Source organism: Puma concolor, chromosome B2 (assembly GCF_028749965.1).
Source record: "Puma concolor isolate L17-30 chromosome B2, mPumCon1.1.hap2, whole genome shotgun sequence".
Taxonomy (NCBI): Eukaryota; Metazoa; Chordata; class Mammalia; order Carnivora; family Felidae; genus Puma; species Puma concolor.
Window position 1 is genome coordinate 146569769 of NC_141671.1, and position 16655 is coordinate 146586423.

Genomic DNA, 16655 nt, shown 5'->3' on the forward strand with positions numbered 1-16655 from the left:
GGGAGGGGAATTCCTGTAGGAATCTCCACCTCCAGGAGGAGGGAATATCTACATGTATTATTTGGAGTTCTTCTGTTTGAAAGATTTACCTCTTCTCTCCCATTTATTTATGTCTCTGTGTGGAGTCATAAATTTTTATTTTTTTCTTGGGTTGTAATCTAATAATATTGTTCTTTATTTCGTTGCTCAGATTGTTGCTGCTTTAGCCATCGGAAATCTTTCAATTGGCTTCTGGGTCCTTTTGACATGCCTGCATCTTTTTTTGTATGGTTTTGCTTTTTGAGCAGTTTCTTATTTTAAAGCATCGTCCTTTATTTTTCCTGTTGCTGTCCTGAAGTCAGCCGTTTACCCGAGGAGCTCTGGTTCCTTTTATTGGAGTATGGTATTTAGAAATGAAGATCTGGGCCCTGGATGTTACTGTCAGGTGTCATTCTTCCATGCCCTTCAGTGATAGAGTTAGAAAATATAGGTATGTCTTTCAGCCCACGTGTATGCACAGATCTGCAATTCCTTCTCTATCGATTGATCGATCGATCAGTCTATCTGCCTACCTACCTGTCTGTCTGTCTGTCCGTTAAAAATAAACATGAGTTCCGGTTGATGCCTGCGGTCTAATCCAGCACCACAAGTTCCATCCAGCCTCCCTCCTCTGCTCACTGGCAGTGGGAAACCTGGCTCCCGTGACTGCAGTTCATTGGCATATTCGTGCAGCTGGAGTGTACATGCAACGTGGTTTCGGAAGCACTGACCGGGACCCCTGTGAGGAATAAATTGGCCAGCTAGAGTACAGCATTTAGGTACAGTGTGTTTTGTCTTTAGTCTCAGAGTGTCACAACAGAATTTACCAGTTAGTTAGTTAGGTTACGAGTTTCCTCCAGCTTCTTCAGTGAGGTTATAGCATACATTTGCAACATAGCTAGATTTATTTATTTGTTTGTTTGTTTATTTGTGAGAGAAGGAGACAGAGCATGAGTGGGAGAGGGGCAGAGAGAGAGGGAGACACAGAATTGGAAGCAGGCTCCCGGCTCTGAGTCCGATGTGGGGCTTGAACTCACAGATCATGAGATCATGACCTGAGTGGAAGCCGGTCGCTTAACCAACTGCGCCACCCCTGGCGCCCCAAGCTAGATTCACTTAATCTCAGTCTGCCTTCCGTCCGGGGATTCCCCAGTGTCCTAGTTGATTTTTTCAAGTTTACCTACCATAAAGTTTACTTTTTGTGTTGTATAGATCTGTGAGTTTTGTGCATTTTTTAAAATGTCAAATGCCCATAAAATATTGGAGCCATAGATTGTGATATGGTTATTCTCTGTTCCTTCCTTTTTGTTTTACCATCTGAAATTTATACCTTTTCAGAAGAAGAGAAAGATAAAATGAAAATTTTTACTTTAGTGTATAAAAAAATTTAGTTGCCTGACTCATTGCATGTTACCATGCATATTACCTCAAATCCTAAGGAGGAGTTTTGGTTACTTTATAAATTAACTCTCTTTTGAGTTGGAAATGATGATGTATTTATCGTAAGTTTAATGGCCAAACAAATATTGTTTGCCTTATGATCCAAGAATATATATAATTATGCTAACTTTTCCTATAAGCACAAGCAGCCCTGGAGAGGTTGCCTTTTGTATTCAGAGCGGACGAAGCCTGTAGAAGCTGGGACATGTAGCAACAACAGCTACTCGTTTTCAAGTCTTGCCTTGTGCCAGGCACAACAACCCAAGGAAGGGGTGGTGTTCATTCCATATTTCACAAATAAGGGGAGTAGGTAACTTGCTCCAAATCACAGGAGCTGTTGATTGTCAGAGGGCTTTACACCCAGGACTCTTGGATCCCGCACTTTAAACTGTGCCCGTGGTGTCCAGACCTGGCTGCACATCACTGTTACACAGGGAGCTTTTGAAAATACACGTACTCGTGGCCTTTTGGGTTATAGGGCAAATCAGAATCTCTTGGGGTAGGACATGAGCATCGACCTCTTTACCCTCCAACGTGCTTCACAAGGAGCGGGACCAGCGCAGTGCGCTTCAGACTAAGCCCGTGGGAGACACTAAGTAGGCTACGGTTTTCCCCAGCCCCGCCTTCCAGATCGGTGTTCATTAATACAGTTATCGTAGTTAATTTTTCATTTGCTTCAGTCATCACCTGTCTGATTGCATTAAAGTTACACGAACTTTTTTTATTACTTATTTTTTATTTTTGTTTTTTGATGTGCATTTATTTTTGAGAGAGAGAGACAGAGTGTGAGCAGGGGAGGGGCAGAGAGAGAGGGAGACACAGAATCCGAAGCGGACTCCAGGCTCTGAGCCGTCAGCACAGAGCCCGACGCGGGGCTGGAACCCACGGACCGTGAGATCGTGACCTGAGCCGAAGATGCTCCACCGACAGAACCACCCAGGCACCCCCTTTGTTAAAAAAATTTTTTTTTTTTTAATTTTTTTTTTCAACGTTTATTTATTTTTGGGACAGAGAGAGACAGAGCGTGAACAGGGGAGGGGCAGAGAGAGAGAGGGAGACACAGAATCGGAAACAGGCTCCAGGCTCTGAGCCATCAGCCCAGAGCCTGACGCGGGGCTCGAACTCACGGACCGCGAGATCGTGACCTGGCTGAAGTCGGACGCTCAACCGACTGCGCCACCCAGGCGCCCCTAAAAAATTTTTTTAATGACGAACTTTTTAATTGAGTAAGTGGCAAGCCAATGAACACATATTGCTCACTTGCCTGTAAGTTTTCTGTTTTCTTAAAAGAAGCATACTCACTTGAGGGAAGATAGAAATTTGTTCTGCGTTATTTTTGACTGCGGTGAGCCAACTGAGTGAAACCGGATGTAAGATGAAAAAGATCAAAGGAGAGAACTCATCAGCTTGCAGTGGAGAACTGGATCCCGTGATGACAACGCAGCAGCAGCAGCAGCAGCAGCAGCAAGGCTAGTAGCTGCCATTAACTGAGTACTTGCTATATGTGGAGGCGGGTTGGTCAAGTAACTTGGTCGTCACCCAGTATGGCAGAGCCAGGACGCGAACCCAGCGCCGGCTGTAAAGCTGTGCTCCTGATCCTTACACTATACTGCCTCCTGAATTTATATTTTGTCCCGCCTTGCGCTCTGAGTATTTTTTGACTTAGTGGCTAGCATTTAAAAAAATTACAAGATGTTACATGAATGTCTGGATTTTTTTGTTTTCCTTAAAGTCCTGGCAGGAGGTCTGTCGCCACTGGGCCTGCATTCCCACGTGGTAGCATCTGGTGGGTTCCATCTGACCACAGTGCCCATCATTTCTTGTTCTCTTACCGTCACCTTTCCCTCGCTCACCCATTGACATCACCCACCTGGCCCTGTGGGCATGTCAGTTTGTGACATGGCCCCTGGTGTAGAATCGTAGAAACTAACTTTTGAAGGCTAACACAAAGACTACAGTCGATCCTTGAACAACATGGGGGTTAGGGGTGCTGACCCCTTGCACAGTCAAAAATGCGTGTATAACTTTTGACTCCCCAGAACTTAACTACTCATAGCCTGTTGTTGACTAGAAGCCTTACTGATAACCTAAACAATTAACATGTATTTTGTATGTTAGATGTATTATGTACTGTATTGTCACAATAAAGAGAAAAGAAAATGTTACTAAGAAGATCATAAGGAAAAGAAGATACATTTACAGTCCTGTACTGTATTTATCAAAAATACTCTGCGTGTAAGTGAACGCATGCAGTTCAGACTCTGCTGTTCAAGGGTCAGCTGTATTTTGATCTGCTCCTTTGTTTTATAAGACGATGTGCCTTCTTTTGTTTTACTTCTATATTGAGTGTATATACAAAGAGATGAAGTTGCTGCTTATCCTGCTCAGAGTACTAAATCCTTTGGTTGGGATCTTGTAGACTTTTTTTTTTGTGCTTATATAAATGTATGTCTTTGTTCTGTGATACAGGTAATTTTTAACAGGTTTTTATTTAAATCGCAGTTAGTTAACATATGGCCTGACACGAGTTCCAGGTGTAACACCCCGTGCTCATCACAAGTGCGCTCCTTTTTTTTTTTTTTAATGATAATGCTGTATTTATTCTGTGACTGATGGGTTGTCCCCCCTGCCCCCATGTTGGTATAGTTAGCTGTGCTTCAGTTCCATTTAACAACTACATGGTATTCCATCATATGAATGTACCATAGCCTGTTTAACCATTTTACTCTCTTGTTTAAATCCCACCCTCTTCCTCTGGCACCCATCCACCTGTTCCCTGTGTCTCCCAGGACAGTTTTGTTTTGCTTTGTTTTTAGATTCCACATATGAGTGAGATCATACGGTGTTGGTCTTTGTCTGTGTGACTTACTTCACTCAGGAAAATGTCTTCAGGGTTCACCCTTGTTGTCACAAATGGCAGGATTTCCTTCTTTTTTTGTGACTGAATGATATTCCATTTTGCGTATATATAAAATCTCACACTTCCTTTATCCATTCACCCACTGATGGACACTTAGGTTGTGTCCATATCTTGGCTATTGTACATAGTGCTGCAGTGAACAGACTGGGGGCAGATTCCGCTTCGTGTTAGTGTTTTCATTCTCTTTGGATAAATACACAGAAGTGAAATTTGCAGATCAGATGGTGGTAGGTCTATTTTTAATTTTTTGAGGAACATCCATATACTGTTTTCCATGGTGGCTGCATCAATTTACATCCCCACCGACAGTGCACAAGCCTTCCCTTTCCTCCACATCCTCGCCAACACTTGTTACTTCTTATCCTTTTGGTAATAGCCATTCAATAAGTGTGAGGTGATAACTTATTGCGGTTTTGTTTTGCATTTCCCTGATGATTATAACCACGTCACTCTTAAGGGACATTTAACTTTTAATAGTGCAGCCAAGAGTATTGTGTACATTCCCCTTTATAAACTTACTTCATTGTTCTTGTAAGAATGATTAATTGAAATGGAATTGTGAGCTCACTGTGCATGCACATTTAAATCTTTGATAGACACTGCCAACTTGCCCTTCAAAATGGCTTTATTCATGTTTACCTGACAGTGGAGGAGAAATCCCATTAGTCCTCAGTTTTGCAACCATGATCAGTAAAAACTGTAATTTCCTTTTAGTCTTTCATTCTCCTCACTTTTAGTGACATTGAGCCCGTTGTCAAGTTTATAGGCCACATATATGTCTTCTTTGAATTTTCTTTTTCCTCATTTTATTCATTTTCTATTTTTATTATTATAATCTTGATCTGTTGGAGTTATTTATATTTTATGGATATTATTCATTTTTTATTATGGCTATACATCTTTTTTTTCAAACTGTCTTTTAACTTGTTTATGATGTTTTTCCCTACACAGAAACTTAAAATTTTTATTATAGCCTTCATCACCTTATTTTGTGTGTAGTCCAAGTTTATAAAACATTCTGTATTTTTTCCTAATTGTTTTTACATAGTTCAGGGAAATTTTGTTAAGAAAAATACTAAACCCATGTAAAACTAGACAGAATAATACCATGAATACCTTTGAATCTGTATCCCAGCACAGTGGTTATTAACTCCTGGCCAGTATCTACTGCCACTCCACACTTCCTCCATCATTTTGAAGAAAAGCTCAGGGATCATCATATTTTATACATTTCTCTGAAGGAAGAGGGCCTGTTCTAGAAATGTACCGCAGTCCCATTGTCACACCTAAAAGGTAGCATTAACTCCTGTGATCATCAAAGATCAAGTTAATGTTCATATTTTGATTGTGTCATAGTTATCTTGGTTTTCTTTGAAAAACATTTAACAATTTAAATCATCAGTTTTCGAATATCCATCACACAAGGTAACAGTTCGTTATATTTCTTAAGTGTAAGTCCCCCTCCCTTTTTTTTGCCATATGTTTATTGAACAACCTGGGCCTTTTACCCTGTGGAGTCTCCCATAGTCTGAATTTTGGTAAATGGACCTACAGGTGTCCTATTATGTGTTTCCTTTTTCTCTTTGTTCTGTGTAAAGTGACTGTAAGGTCTAGTGGCTTGATCAGATTCAGGATTTCTTGATTGATTGGTTGATTAATGGCATTAGTACTACTTCATCGGGACACATAGAATGTATGACTGTCTCTCTGAGACGTTCCCATCCTTAGGGAACAGCCCTTTGAGGATATGCCCTCAAATTACTGTGTTTTAAAGATGTTTGAATAATTCTTCATGGTTATGCCACCAACTGGACATGTATTTAGATTCTCTTCTTTTTTTGGCTATATATTTAAAATAACAGCTGTATTGAGACAGAGTTCACATACCATGATATTCACCATTTTGAAGTGTTGAGTTCAGGGGTTTTTAGTGTATTCAGGGCCGTGTAATCATCAGCGCCACGTAACCTGGGAACATCTTCAGCATCCCCGCGCGAGGCCCGCGACCAGTTAGCTGCCACCTCCAGTCTTTCCACCCGCCACCTGCAGCCCTGAGCAACCCCTTACCTGTTTTCTGTCTCTTTATATTTGCCTATTCTGGCCATTTCCTGTAAATGGAATCCTCTAGTGGTCTCTCAGGATTGGCTTTTTTCACGCCACCCACGTTGTGGTTGTATCAATGCACCATTTGTCTGTGTGGCTGAATAATACCCACTCAAATGTGGGTGTCCCACATTTTCTTCACCCACTCAGAGATCTCTTATGTGTGTTTTTTATTTTTAGGTTTTGCTTTTTAACCTTAATTTTGCAAGAGTTATGAGAAATGCTTTGTTTTAAGAGAAAAATCTATGGAATAATATATTTTCAAGGAAATCTGATTTCTCTGATAAAGGTATTACGCTTTAAGATTATGTTTTATTCTTCCATTTTCTAATATAAGCTGTGTATGTAGTTTTCTTTATTTACTTTTAATATATGGCAAGTGTATTTTTACCCCTTAAGGTTATACTTACATTAATATCTTTGTATAATATACTTACTGCTCTCTCTCGCCCCAACATTTTTTTTAATGTTTATTTATTTTAGAGAGAGACAGAGGGTGAGTGGGCGAGGCGCAGAGAGAGAGAGAGGGAGACACAATCTGAAGCAGGCTCCAGGCTCCGTGCTGTCAGCACAGAGCCCGACACAGAGCTTGAACTCATGAACCGGGAGATCATGACCTGAGCTGAAGTCGGACACTTAACCTGAGCCACCCAGGTGCCCCAGCCCAACATTTTTTTTTTGTTGTTATTTGTGGGTTCTCAACTATGAGGATATTGGAATTACCCTTTTTTTTAACCCAGGTTTTCATTTGAAGTAATTTTTCTTTTACGTCCAGTGAAATGCTAAGAAATTGCATATGCCCGCCCCCCACCCCCAGCCCCCCAGATTGTGATCCTTGCGGTGTTTCAACAGTATAGCTGTTACTGACCATACTTTCTCCCTTACATTATCCCCTCCTTTAGCTCTAGGGGAGTATGTGTGTGAGTTTCGATAGACAGACATAGAGAAGTAGACAGACAGAGATTGAGATTTAGATACAAAGTTTTTGGCTTTTTTTTTAATTTTTGAGACTCATGTTTTCATTTTTGTTAATGGTCTCCTGAGTCATTTTGTTCCATAGTAGTCCTCAGCAAGGGTTCACAAAAACAGCGTTTTCTGTGTTCTTGAATTTTCCAAACAGTTTGTGGCATTTACTCTTGCAAGTCTGTTTGGCTATAAAATCTTTGGCCTATATTTTCTTTCCTTGAAGAAGTTTGATATATGTAATGGTTTTGTCTTTTGGCCTGCAGCATGGAGGTTGGGAAGTCTGATGACAATACATTTTTGTTTCTACTTGTAAGACCTTTGTTCACCTGTATTATTTATTTATTTATAACCCGGAGGCCCAAAGGATCGTTGTGTTGTTGTTGTTGTTGTTTTCTTTTTCTTCAAACTCCAACTAGTTTACTTGGTGTTGGTTTTTCCACATTGGTATTTTTGAATACATGGTGCCATTTTAATATATTATTTCAGGTTTTGTTTGGTTTTTATCTGTTTTTTTTTTTTTTTTTTTTTAATTTCAAGTGAATTTCATATTGTTTTAACTTTTTTCTGTTTCATTGATTTGGTTTTCTTCTCTGGGAACCACTGCTGTATATGTTTTGGACCTACTTTCCCCTCTCTTCTCTGTCCCTTTATTTCAAATCTTCTTTTCTCTTTTCTTTTCTTTTCTTTTCTTTTTTCTTTTCTTTTCTTTTCTTTCTGATATATAACATTTTCTTCATTTTTACCTCCTGTTTCTGTGAAGCCATGATCTGTTCTGTTTGTGTTCATGTTCCTGCTAGTTTGTTTTCTGTTTTTGAAATGATGAAAAATTATCTTCTGAGTCCTATCACTTTGAGTCCTTCTAATTTTAATTTATGTTGTTCTTTTATATCTTCTGTGGTTTTCTTAATTTCTTTCAGCATTTTTTTTTTGAAAATTGGGCCACAGCTCTGTTTAGTGGGCGTGTCTTTCTGGCAGGTTTTCTTTGTCCGTAAAGTGGTTCAGCTCTTTCTTTCTCTGCTTAATAACCTTGTATGGGTTCCAGCCCTAGTGGGTTCTAGTGCTGTCCTATCCTCTTGCTCTTTTTTAAACATTTGTTTTCATGGACTTTAAGGAAAGAGAGAGTTCAGAACGTGCTTAGGTTTATAGCTTTGAGCTTCTCCTTCTGAATTGCAAAAAAATACAGTCTTTCTTTTTGAGATCTTCTGGCTGTGTTCCCCTCCCACTGCTGGACCCTCTCGCTCCTTTACGTCTCCTGTAGTTTGCAGGTCAGTTGGATTTTACTTTAGCAGTTTTGTCCTGGAAGAAGATTTTAGCGGATAGTTTTTAAGAGTCTGGGGAGCCTAAACCGCTTCGGCCCCTTCAGACCTATTACAACGCTTTCACCTCACTTGTGAATCTGGGCCCAAATTGCTTTCTTCTCACTGAAGTCCTCAATGGAAGCAGTGAGCTTTCTATCGAATGGTCCTTGGTGACTGTGGAATTTGCCTCTTTAGGCCCATCAGACACCCTGGTAATCCCCTGGGTTTCCCCTGCACAAGTGCTGATCCTGCAGGGTCCGGAACAGGTCATTTCTCCCCATCTCTTCTACTTTGGACTTCATGGCAATACCTTATCACCAAGTTGTATTGGACATGTGTCTTGTTGTCCTAGTTTTGTCTGTTCTTATGGGGGAACTAAGGGAAATCAAAATTCTGCTGCCACCACTGTCTTTCCAGAATTCCTGTTATTTTGTTGACTGCCTAACTGGTCAACAGTTAGAAATAACTGGTCATTTCGACTGCCTAAAATGACAATTTCATATGGTTTAACTTAATGTATAGCTCTGTGTTTAGGTTTTAGTACGTTTGGAGTCTTTCCAAATATGTATGTTCAAAACATATTTTTATACTTACACTAATACATACTTTGGTTTCTCATATCAGGCAAGAATTTCTAAACAGCCACATAATTAAAATATGGTTAATTGTGACAGCATGAGGTCTAGTTATAGAGGGAGGTAAGGAGGTAATTTTTCAATTTTCTAGAACATTAGATTATCCATTGTCCAACTGTTTCAGCTGCTGCCTTTTTTATGTATTAAATTATGGATAATTAGATATGTTTCTCTGCTGATCTGTTTACAGTACTTTTCTATTTTACATAAAGTAGTTTCATTAGTAAGGTCTGCCATTGTGTGGGGCAATTCTTCCCATTAATTCTTTAAAAAACATTTTTTTATTAAAAAAAAATTTTTTTAACGTTTATTCGTTAATGAGAGATAGAGACATAGCATGAGCAGGGGAAGGGCAGAGAGAGGGGGAGACACAGAATCCGAAGCAGGCTCTGGGACCTGAGCTGTCAGCACAAAGCCCGACGTGGGGCTCGAACTCACAAAGCGTGAGATCATGACCTGAGCTGAAGTCAGATGCTTAACCAACTGAGCCACCCAGGTGCCCCGTTCCCATTAATTCTTTTAAAAAAATTTCTGGGCTGCTTTTATTTTTGTACATTACTTTCTTCCACATGAGTTTTATTGAATGAGTTTATTAATCCACACAAAAGGTCAGTGAGATTATGATTTGTAATTACATTGCATTTTTATTGATGTCTGTGTACGATGGAGTCAGCCCAGTTTGCCTGAATTGATCACAGATTTTATACCATATTTAACCCTGTATTTCTCACTGGAGGTAATAATAAATGAAGGAAATAATAACAAATAGTGCCATTCTTGCACTTTATTGCCCCTTTCCAGGTTTTTTTTTCTCATATGTTTTTTTTTTTTTTTTTTAAATTCAAATACTCCTTTCTAGAACTTGCATTATAGTCTTTAACCGAGTTATCATCCTGGAGTTGTATTTGCCTGTGTAGATTCTGCTAATTTCATGGCTTCTCACTTCCTTGGGTATTTTGTCTTAGGATCTTTATTTGGATTTAATTTTCATTTGATTAGACCTTACTATACTTCCTCAGGGTTTTTTTAGTGAAGATAAAGGAATTGTACTTAGAGTTCTTCCTTATCTAAATAGGTTTCTTCCTTCTTCACGTTAGTGGTATCTTGACTGTGCAAACAGCCCTCTCCATCTCCTGTTCTTTCTGCACTCATGTGATTCTTACGTTAAGCTCCTAGATCTGACTCCCGTGTCTCTATTTTTCACCCAAAATTTGTTTCTTTTTCTTTTGCTCTTTGTTACAGCGATAATTTCTGTAGTTACTGCCTAAGTTATTAATTTTTATCACATTCATTCTGTTCTTACTGCCTTTATTGAATTTATTATAGAAGTCTTGGTTTGTTAAATTGTTTTTCCAGAGGACTGCAATGAGATCTTGCAGTAGAGTATTTTATGGTTCTCTCTGTTTCCTACATGAAATCAGTGTCAGCTGTTCTGATTCTTCACCTTGGTTTCCTTAAAGTTGCCACTTCCTCTTCAGTGCTCAGTAGTTTTTTAACGCCTGCTCCTCCTTGGACAGGGATTGACCCGCCATGCACCACCAGGAGGAACATGTTTTCCCAGCAGGTGTGTGGGTCTGGCCGTTGGGTCTCCCAGGCGGTGTTCTCTTGCACTGTGGACAAGTAGGGATTGTTCTCTTTCCCAGCGAGCTTGCAGCATGTGGGTAAACGGACTGGGACGCTAGGGAATGCCAAAAGAATTCTTTAGAATTTTATCATAGAAAGTTTGCGGAATTTCATAGAGCTTTACATCAGCCTTTGATCTGGTACCACTCTCTGCACCGGAGAAAAACAAGCATTTATATTGCCTAAAGCTTTTAAACAGACATGTCTTAACCCTAACCACGTTTATCACATTTTAAAAATGATGCACTATTTTAAATACTCTGGCCTATTACAGAAAACTAAAGCATGTGTTAATTTAAAGGCAGAAATCTGTGTTGAGCATGAAAGGATATGAGCAGAGGAGACGAGTTAAGAGTTCAGTAAAGGACAGGGAACATAGATATGAATGACATTGAGGCAGAATTGTTCTAATTGGTGACGTTTTAAATTGAAGAGAAATTGAGGTTTTCAAATTTTGTTGGCCTCTGTTTTGTCAATAAAAGGATAAATGAAGGTCTTTGGATCTGATTGGTCAGGGTGATGTTGCCAGAAGTTTAAGAACGGTGGGGAAGCTCCAAACTCCCTGTTTTATGAGGAACAGCATAAGGCATTGGATGGAGTAACTGTAAGAAAGGGGAGTGACACTGAGATTCCCAGGGGTATCAAATAACATTTGAGTGGGACCAGCCAGGTCAAGTTTAGAAATTTTTTATATAGCTCGGGAGAGCAACGGACAGAGGAATTGGTAGAATCAGCTAGTTTTTATGTTTATGTAAATGGCTCCCTGGTAATCTTTCTCAGATTTTAATAATTTCTGGTTTTCTCAGTCTAGAGATAGTTGTGGATAGTACTGTATCTAACCCTAAAAGTAAAGTGTTGTAATCAGTTTAAGTATGATGATAAAATTTGTGATGAAAATGATGAACTTGGTAGTTTTTCCACTATGCTTTTTTGATAAAAATGTCATAGTTTGGTATTAGTTCTTGTTAGGATTTTCTGTTACTTTTAGAACTGCTTGGGTCTATGTTAAACATGTTGAATTCTTCTAAAAATTATCTTACCTGTAAAATTGTGATTTTTGTAGGTTTGCCAGCAAATTATAGGGAATAATAGTTACAACCACAACCATAGCACCTCCTTTTGTATGCTCTTGTAACTTTTGTTGAATTTTTGTTCTAGTTTTCCGAATTTCCAGACCCCATGTGGGGTTCAGATTATGTGCAGTTATCCAGGACGCCATGTTCCTCGGAGCAGAAATGCAGCACTGTGTCGTGGGATGAACTCCAGTCCATGGACTTGCCCTCATTCGAACCTGCCTTCCTGGTCCTCTGTCGAGTCCTTCTGAATGTCATACATGAGTGTCTGAAGTTAAGATTGGAGCAGAGGCCTGCTGGAGAACCGTCTCTCTTGAGTATTAAGCAGGTCTGTTTCCAAGACTGATTAAAAAAAGTTAGCAATTATTATGCTATTCTACAGGCTTATAGTCTTTATTTTGAGGATTTTTTAAAATTGTTGCAAACAGCGAAAAATGAGTGCATGTTGGTGTTGTTAAGCTGCTCTTTTTAGGGTAATTTCAAACGTTCTTTGCATGTAGTCCTCAAAGAGAAGACTGTGGTTCGCCTTCCTGCCATCACTTTCTTGTTCCGGAAGGATATAGAAGGATGGTGGTGGAATGGCGTAGCCTCCCACCAAGGATGGTGGTGGAATGGCGTAGCCGTTGAAGGCTGGGAGCTTAAAATTCACTCAGGAAAAGTAGTTTAAGTTCCTTACACTTATTTTCTTGTCCGAGTGAAGCTACCTGCAAACAGATCATTCATTGTCTTTAGAGTGTGCAGCTGGGAGATGTTTGGACTCTTTGCTCGTGTAGACAGTTGCATGGTTCAAATAGTAATGACAGCTTCTGCTTTCTTGTTTTTTATCAATTTTGGATGGGATTTTCTAGGGAGTTTGATACTCCACAGGTGACAGGAAGGGCTGGAAGCAGTTGTGTCTAGCACGGTGAATGCTGGTGAGTGTTTATATTCGTACTTTATGGTATGAACCATACGGATATCCACTATACAAGATAAATAATTCCGATTGGGGGAGGAGGGAAGGTATGTTTTTGTCAACTGTGCTTGTCTGTCCCCTGGGGATGGAAGGGGGATGATGGGATGGCACCTGGGGACAAGCACAGGTCATCGGATAGGCACAGAATAGGACTTCATTTTGGTGGTGTGGCTCGGAGAAGGCATGACTCATTGCTGTTGCCGCTTGGGTTCCTGGGTTCCTGGGTTCCTGGGTTCCTGCCCAGCACCGGCCAGAGAGTGTTCTTCTCTCCCTCGCTCTGCTGCTCACTGCCCGCTGTGGCCGTGGCCGTGCCTCTCACTTGTCCACCTGTTGCAGTGGTAATTTAGCAGGCTTTAGCAGGCCTGGGTATATACTGACTTCCTTTCTCACAAAACCGATATTCAGGAATATAACCTGGTAAAAACAAGGCAGAGTTTACTTTTTGCTAGTGGGGCTCTTATGAAGATGAAACAGTAGTTTATGTTAAAATGTTTTTAAAAATAAAAAAACAAAACTTAGATGAATGTAGTATTGCTAGAATCAAAATAAAACAAGTTTTGGCTTAGATCATTCAAAGATTCGGTTATAAGCACCTAAGTGACATCTTTAACCGAGAAATGTACATCTGAACAGAACAGCTTTTAGTAGATGTCGCTCTAGCCATGGCTCCCTGATAGTGAGTAATTACTTTTAGAACCGTTTGAAGGGGAATTTATGTGTATAAAGGCAATCTGTACTAATTTTGGAATATTTGACAAGTACAGAAAATGATGCAGACAAAATGAGAATTTTCCTATGATCCTGCCCCTCAGAGAGGACCACTGTAACTATTTCGGTGTATTTGTGTCCACCTGTTCATCCCACACATGCAAGTAAAAGAAAAGGAGATGAGTTTTTACCCTTAAACATTGTTCAAGAAAAGATTTCAGCTGGCTAAAGCAGTGCTCTGCTATCTAGGTACATCGTATTTATGGAATCCCCGTTGCTTTAAGCAATACTGTGATAATCTAGCGAGATGCCGTGATGGAAGGGCTGGAGGGCCAGTGACCTCATCCCGTCTCCCTCCCTCCTGTCCCGCTGCCTCCTGGGCCTAGTGTGTGGGGTCACTCATCTGTTTGTTTAGTTTTGTTTTCCTTTGACCTCTATTTTCATCAAATTGATCTTAGGTTTGATTTTTGTGATTAGAGGCTTCTGATGGTAAAGGCCACAAATCACGTAGTTACTGTACTAAATTACCGCAAAGATTGTCATGCCCTGTGGTATGTAGGTGTATTTGAATCTTTACTATGTTTTTGGTTAAAAATAAGCAGTTTCATTAGGAGAGTTTTCTATCCATTGTCTTCTATGATGCAAAATCGTAGAAAAATAGACCTTACTGTGTGGGATGTCTCTTCTGTATAACTTTATTTGTAGGGGAACGTATTGTCACAAATCGGCGTTTGCCTGTCTGGTACTCTCTCTGTGTATTCATGCTGTAATAGTAAATACTTATTTTCGGTTTTTTGTTCCTAATCAAGACTGCTAAGATATGTATATGAACGGAGCTGATAAAGAATTGGAAACACTTTAGGACTTCGAGACTTCTTGAGGATTTAGGTGGGAGGTGTGTGGGCTGACAGATGGTGCGGCCCTGGTGTGTGACGTCACAGAAGGTGTGTGTGCTCCCGCAGCTGGTGAGGGAGTGTAAGGAGGTGCTGAAGGGCGGCCTTCTGATGAAGCAGTACTACCAGTTCATGCTGCACGAGGTTCTGGATGACCTGGAGAAGACCGACTGCAACATCGATGCCTTCGAGGAGGACCTGCACAAAATGCTGATGGTGAGGCCCAGCGGGGGGTTTCTCAGCTGCATGGGGGGTGGGGGGGGAGGAAGAGGGAGAGGGAGGGGGCAGTCTTTAACCTGATTCTTTTCATCTAGTATTGGATTACGTTTGTGTCTCCTAAATCCACGTTTTAAAAAACGCTCAAGGGTTTTTGCGTTAGAATTTTTGGCGAAGCTTACCCTATTTTGTTAACTGTAAGACTCTTCATCTTAGAGCAGAACGGCTCAGAAATGGAGTCATAGTCTGGTCCTATTTTATTGAGCCATCTGTCCTCAGCTGTTCTGCAATGCGTGGCCGGCGCTACGACTGAGAAGACAGTAGTGACAGTTAGAGGCTCCTAGTCTGGCTTGGCCCTGGGCGTGAGCGCTAGGTGCCTGGGCGGGATTCTGAAATGCGGTGGCCACTTGGAGACGGGTCACCTAAATTAGCTTGGGGACGTGTGGGAGCCAGAGTTCGCTGAGGAACTGGGCCCATTTGAAGAATTACAATGGGATCTGGCAGGAGCAGACCTGCCCAGAGGAGCTCCCCAGTCCTTACACCGTGTGAGTTGTGTGCACGCACACACGTTGTAACCCGTGTCCTGTTGCTCTGATTATTCGCTCCTGGTGGACGTATCCTTTTACCTTAGGTGCCCGTTTAAGACTTACTTGCAAGGTTTGCTTTTCTCTGGAAGCTTTGTCTGACAATTTCAGTCTTTAACGTGCCTCTGTCGACACCTTCTCTGAACTCTACGCAGTCATGGTTAGAGCTGTGCGGTGAAATATGCAATGATACACCATTTCTCTGCTCTCAGGTTTCCCAGACTACTGAAAGCGTCATCAGCCAGCGGCTGTAGCCTGGAGTTACTTTGTCTTCCATGATGTCTGGTAGAGGATAGTGTGTAGCCAGTACCTGTTGGATTGAGTCGGGCATATGCACAGATGATTCTGTAACCTGGCAGGTTGATGAAACAATACAAGAATGACCATGCTTGTGGGTATATTATTTGGGGAAGGTTTTCAAGACATATTTTGCATGCCGTTGCGCTGTGTCCTGTGTCAGGGTAGCTGCAGCGCCTCCAGGTACCGCCCCCACTTTCTAGGCTAGAAGAAAAGAGAAGGGCAGAAGGGGAAAAGTGCCCTTGCCAGCTAAGTCCAGAGCAGTGAACGCTCTCCTGGAAGCCACACTCACCACATTTCCTCTGCATCGTATTGACCAAACCTATGGCGTGGCCTCTTGACTGTGGCAGAGGCTGGGGATTCAAATGTTTAGCTTTCCAGTTGCTACAGCAGAAGGATAGAAAGGGGGCGCCTGGGTGGCTCAGTCGGTTGAGCGTCCGACTTTGGCTCAGGTCATGGTCTCGTGGTCTGTGCGTTTGAGCCCTGCGTCAGGCTCTGTGCTGACAGCTCGGAGCCTGGAGCCTGCTTTGGATTCTGTGTCTCCCTCTCTCTGCCCATCCCCTGCTAGCGCTCTCTCTCTCTCTCTCTCTGTCTGTCAAAAATAAACATTAAAAAAAAAATAAAGAAGAAGGTGGCTAGGAGGGGGACTTATAATATCTGGTGCATTACAAGAAAGAATTTTGAGTTTGAAATTATTTCTTAATTGGGGTGAATGCATAAAAGACCAGAGTGTGTAACCTGGCTACATTTTGAAATACAGTGTATTTCTTAGGTCAGAAAAGTCTTTATCATTGAAAAGTCATGATAAAAAAACAAATGCAAATTATTTTTTCTCTTTCTGTCAATGGATGGTTAAACCAGGAGTTTAAAAAGACAAAAAGCTTCCCAAACTGTCTTTGGTGGTTTCACAAAGGCACACACAGCAA

At 41.0% G+C, this 16655-nt stretch overlaps 1 protein-coding gene across 2 annotated transcripts in view; it reads left to right on the plus strand.

Annotated features, from left to right (window-relative positions):
* Nucleotides 1-16655, plus strand: part of MAP3K4 (mitogen-activated protein kinase kinase kinase 4) — an 89424-nt gene that overhangs the window by 33490 nt on the left and 39279 nt on the right. For both annotated transcript variants that reach the window (XM_086708277.1, XM_086708278.1), the window contains exons 4-5: nucleotides 12162-12404; nucleotides 14702-14848. In XM_086708277.1, the coding sequence (XP_086564403.1) occupies nucleotides 12162-12404; nucleotides 14702-14848 (390 nt within the window). The remainder of the gene's footprint in view (nucleotides 1-12161; nucleotides 12405-14701; nucleotides 14849-16655) is intronic.